At 47.2% G+C, this 5,000-nt stretch overlaps 1 protein-coding gene across 1 annotated transcript in view; it reads right to left on the reverse strand.

Moving 5' to 3' along the window:
- Positions 1 to 83: 83 nt before the first annotated feature.
- Positions 84 to 5,000, reverse strand: part of ENH_00085330 (hypothetical protein, conserved) — a gene marked incomplete at both ends in the record, with an annotated part of 5,628 nt that continues 711 nt past the window's right edge. Inside the window, 6 exons of the mRNA XM_013583579.1 lie at positions 84 to 212; positions 441 to 531; positions 1,251 to 1,380; positions 1,671 to 1,982; positions 2,230 to 2,314; positions 2,700 to 5,000. The exon at positions 2,700 to 5,000 is cut by the window's right edge and continues 711 nt beyond it. Coding sequence (XP_013439033.1) covers positions 84 to 212; positions 441 to 531; positions 1,251 to 1,380; positions 1,671 to 1,982; positions 2,230 to 2,314; positions 2,700 to 5,000 — 3,048 coding nt within the window. The remainder of the gene's footprint in view (positions 213 to 440; positions 532 to 1,250; positions 1,381 to 1,670; positions 1,983 to 2,229; positions 2,315 to 2,699) is intronic.

The following is a 5,000-nucleotide window of genomic DNA, read 5'->3' on the forward strand; positions in this document are numbered from 1 at the left end:
AGCTCTTGCTGCAGCTCTTGCTGCAGCTCTTGCTGCAGCTCTTGCTGCAGCTCTTGCTGCAGCTCTTGCTGCAGCTCTTGCTGCTACTGCAGCTCTTGCTGCAGCTCTTGCTGCAGCTCTTGCTGCAGCTCTTGCTGCAGCTCTTGCTGCAGCTCTTGCTGCAGCTCTTGCTGCAGCTGCTGCTGCAGCTCTTGCTGCAGCTGCTGCTGCTTCTGCAGCAGCTGCAAGAAGAAGATCTGTACAAGTTTTTTGATTCATTGAGTTAATTTGTGAAGTTTGCCACTACAGAAAAAATTATTTTGCTTCCTGGCATTTGCAGCAGCACGAAGCCCTTCAGCAGCAGCAGCAAAACAGCAGCAAGAGGAAACAAAAAAGAGACAACTGGAAACAAATTGAATAAATAGAAACTAAACAAATTACAAAAACTGCCACTAGGAGACTCTGCCGCTGCTGCTGCTGCTGCTGCTGCTGCTGCTGCTGCTGCTCTCTCCTGCGTCAAGTTGCTGCAGCCGCCGCAGCGCCTGAGCCCACCTGCAGCAGTAACAGCAGCAGCAGCAGCAAAAGGTGCAGCAGCAGCAGCAGCAAGCGCAGCAGCTGCAGCAGCAGCAGTAGCAGCAATGCTAAAGGCTACAGCCAGCAGCAGGAGAAAGGAGCAGCAAATTCTAACAAGTGTTTTTTGAATTAATTAAATTAAATTTACTTTTTAAATTTAATTTGTTTTTGTTTAATTCAATTTAACTTAACTAATTTAATTTAATTTAATTTAATTTAATTTAATTTAATTTGATTTAATTCAGCTTAATTTAATCCAATTTAATCAAAAAGAATTTAATTTATTAAAATAAAATTTATTTATTTTAATTAAATGGAAATTAATTGAATAAATTTTACTTCATTTAAATACATAAAACAAAATAATTAATTTTTAAAAATAATTTAATTTGATTTATTTTAATGAAATAAATAAAATAATAATTTAACAAAACGTAATACTGAGATATTGCAATGTAATAAAATATTGTTTTAAAATTAAATTAAATCAAACTAAATTTAAAATGCAATTAAATATTATTTTATAATTAAATTAAATTAAATTAAATTAAATGCAAGGCAGAAAGAAATGCAATAAATATTAATTCATTTTAAAAACAATAATGGAAAAGAAAAAGAAACTTTCGAGCCGACAAAACAACTAAACGAGGGTTTAGGGTTTAGGGTTTAGGGTTTAGGGTTTAGGGTTTAGGGTTTACTTGTAGACTTTGTGGATGGGTTTGAAGTCAAAATCAATCAAATGGACTTTTTGGTAGCCGCGGCAAAACCCCAAAGAGTCCATTTCAGCAAAACCCTCTTGCTGCATGCGCTGCTGCAGCTGCGGCAGCTCTACACACAGCAGCAGCAGCAGCAGCAGCAGCAGCAGCAGCAGCAGCGGCAGCAGCAGCAGCAGCAGCAGCAGCAGCGAAAAGGAAGGCAGATAAACGTGGAGCTGAGGAGCTCGCTGCTGCGGTGTCTGTACAGCTCGGAGCAGCAGCACTGAATAGACTTTGAATTTAAATTAAAATAAATTAAATTAATTAAATTAAATTAAATTAAATTAAATTAAATTAAATCTTTTAATTCTTTAATTGCTGCTCACCTCCCCAAACCAGCAGCAGACGCAGCAGCACGCTCACGTCCATTGCTGCGCGCCCCAGCAGAAAGCGGCAGAGCCACTGGATTGCTGCTGCTTCTGCTTCTCTCATTTTGCTGCTGCTGCTGCTGCTGCTGCTGCTGCAGCTGCTGCAGCTGCTGCAGCTGCTGCTGCTGCTGCTGCTGCTGCTGCTGCTGCAGTTTGGCTTTATATTCAACTTGAATTCGGGTTGGCAATTCGGTAGCCGCTGCCCGCTGCAGATTACACGCTGCCAGCCAGCGCGTTTGCTGCGCTGCTGCTGCTGCTGCTGCTGCTGCTGCTGCTGCTGTTGCTGCTGCTGCTGCTGCTGCAGCAGCTGGAGCAGTTCGATTCCCACTGCAGCAGCAAAGAGAGGAAAGCAAAAAGACATAAATATAAATAAAAATGCAAATTAAAGAAATTATTATTTATATTATTTAAAAATAAATATATATTTATATTTACTTTGAAGTAAATAAAATAAAAGTGTCATTTAAACAAACAAAACAAGAAGCAGCAAAAGTGTATTTCCCAAACTTTTATTATTTTCAATTTATTCTGCATTATATTATAAATTCATTTACTCTTTTTGTGCTGCTGCTGCTGCTGCCGCGCAGCAGCAGCAGCAGCAGCAAAGCTGCTGTGGTGTACAGACACCTTGGAGAACGCCTGAAGCAGCAAATGCAAAAGCCAAAAAGAAAAATTAAATTAAATTAAATTAAATTAAATTAAATTAAATTAAATTAAATTAAATTAAATTAAAATAAAAGTAATAATTAAATTAAATTAAATTAAATTAAAAATAATTATTTAATTTATAATAAATTAAATTAAATTCGCTGAACTTGCTGCTGCTGCCAGCAGCAGCAAAGCGCCGCAGCAGCAGCAAACTGGCCGCTCGAGGAAAGGATGAAATAAATAAAAAGAAAATAAAAATAAATAAATAAATAATTTAAATAAATAAATAAATAAATAAATAAATAAATAAATAAATAAATAAATAAATAATTTATTTATTTATTTATTTATTTATTTATTTATTTAAATTATTTACTTCCAAATAGTTGTCCAAGTTTAGCCAGCAGCAGCAGCAAAGAGGCCTTAGGGAGCAGCAGGATGAATTGCTTCGCGGCTCTGCTGCTGCTGCTGCTGCTGCTGCTGAAGGCTTTGCTGCTGCTGCTGCTGCTGCTGCTGCTGCATCTCCGTTCCGCGGCCGCCCTGCTGCTGCTGCCCGCCGAGCTGCTGCTGCTGCTGCTGCTCTCTTTCTCCAAAGTTTTCTTGCTAGAGGAACCCCTGCTGCTGCTGCTGCTCTCGATCTCACAGCCTGCTGCTGCTGCTGCCGCTGCTGCTGCTGCCGCTGCTGCTGCTGCTGCTGCTGCTGCTGCTGCTGCTGCTGCTGCACAAGCTGCGTCAGGAGCTGCAGCGCAATCTCGTGCTGCCCTGCTGCTAGGGCCTGCAGCTGCAGCACAGCAGCAAACAGCCGCCAATGCTGCTGCAGCACATGAGCAACAACAGGCAGCAAATCAACAGCGCCAGCACCTGCTGCTGCTGCTGCTGTTGCTTCTGCTGCTCCTCCTGCTGCAGCAGGTGCTGCTGCTGCTGCTGCCTTTGCTGCTGCTTCTGCTGGCTGCAGCAACGCTGCTTGGGGAGGAGGCGGCAGCACCAAGAGACCTTGTGCTGCTGCCTCTGCTGGTGCTGCTGCTGCTGCTGCTGCTGGTGCTGCTGCTGCTGCTTCTCCGTCTATGAAGACGCGGAGATTGTTCTGCGGCTGCTGCTGCAGCTGCTGCAGCTGCTGCAGCAGCAAATCCATATTGTCAATGCCAGCAAAAAACAACTCGGGCTCGTATCCAGAGCAAACAAACTCCGGCTGCTGCTGCTGTTCGTGCTGCTGCTGCTGCTGCTGCTGCTGCTGCTGCTGCTTGTGCTGCTGCAGTTTGTACTGCTGCTGCAGCTGAAATCTGCTTCGCATTCCCTCGGGCGTTTCCTTAAGGCCACATTTTGGCTTCACTTCCACACAGATGTAACGCACACCTGCTGCTGCTGCTGCTGCTGCTGCTGCTGCTGCTGGCGCTGCTGCTGCTGCTTGTGGCGCTGCTGCTGCTGCTGCTGGTGTTGCTGCTGCTGCTTCTGGCGCTGATGTTGCTGTTGCTGGCGCTGCTGGCTCTGTAGCTGCTGGTGCTGCTGGCTCTGCTGCTGCTGCTGCTGCTGCGTTGCTGCCGGTTGCTGCTCCTGTTTGCTGCAGCAGCTGCTGCAGTGCCTTTGGAAGGTTTATAAAGTTTGTCTCCACAGAAAAGGAGACGCAGCTGCTGCAGCAGCAAATGCCTGGACGCACAGCATCTGCTGCTGCTGCTGCTGCTGCTGCTGCTGGCGCGGCATCCGCTGTTGCTGCTGCTGCCGTTTCGGCTGCTGCTGCTGCCGCTCCGGCTGCTGCTCCTGCTGCTGGCTTCGTCGCTGCTGCTGCTGCTGCTTCTGCTACAGCTGATGCTGCAGCAGTTGCAGCAGCAGCAGCTGCTGCTGCTGCTTCTGCTGCGTCCTTGCTGCTGTGCTGCTGCTGCAGTCTGCATGCACTTGCTTCAGGTGTACGTACACCGCGAGTTGCCTTCGCCCAGAGCCTTTTGCTGCAGCTCGGGCAGACACCGTGGGGTGTATGCTGAGCTGCTGCTGCTGCTGCTGCTGCTGCATTTGCTGCTGCTGTTTCATTTGCTTCTTTTATTTCATTCCTTTCTTTTATTCCTTTTGCTGCTGCTGCTGCAGTCGCTTTCCAGAAGCCCCTTTTGCTGGTGTGGCTCATGTCGCTGCTGCTGCTGCGGTCAGCTGCTGCTGCTGCTGCTGCTGCTGCTGCTGCTGTTGCTGCTGCTGCTGCTGCATCAGGCGTTGATGAGCCACGCTGCCGCATGCACCCAACAGGCAGTGCGCAGCCAAATGCACCCTCTGCAGCAGCAGCAGCAGTTGCTGCTGCTGCTGCTGCTGCTGCTGCTGTTGCTGCTGCTTCTGGTGCTGAGGCTGCTTCGGCTGCTGCTGCGAGCGGCGTGCCCGCTGCTGCTGCAAGCTTGTCAGCTGCAGCATCCTCTGCTGCTGCTGCTTGTCTTGTGTCTGCTGCTGCTGCTGCTGCTGCTGCTGCAGACAGGGGCAGCTGCTGCAGCAGCAATTTGGATGCGCAGAATAACCTGGGGGTCTCCACATACTGCAGCGGCAGCCCAAAGAAAGTAATTCTGTCTGCAGGTTCATTTGCTGCTGCTGCTGCTGCTGCTGCTGCTGCTGCTGCTGCTGCTGTCTTTGCTGCTGCTGCTGCTGCTTCCTTAAATTTGATAGGCCCACAGCAGCTTCTCCCGCCTTCTTCCTTTTGCTTCCAGAC

This window comes from Eimeria necatrix, genomic scaffold, assembly GCF_000499385.1.
Source record: "Eimeria necatrix Houghton genomic scaffold, Enh_scaff989, whole genome shotgun sequence".
NCBI classification, from domain to species: Eukaryota; Apicomplexa; class Conoidasida; order Eucoccidiorida; family Eimeriidae; genus Eimeria; species Eimeria necatrix.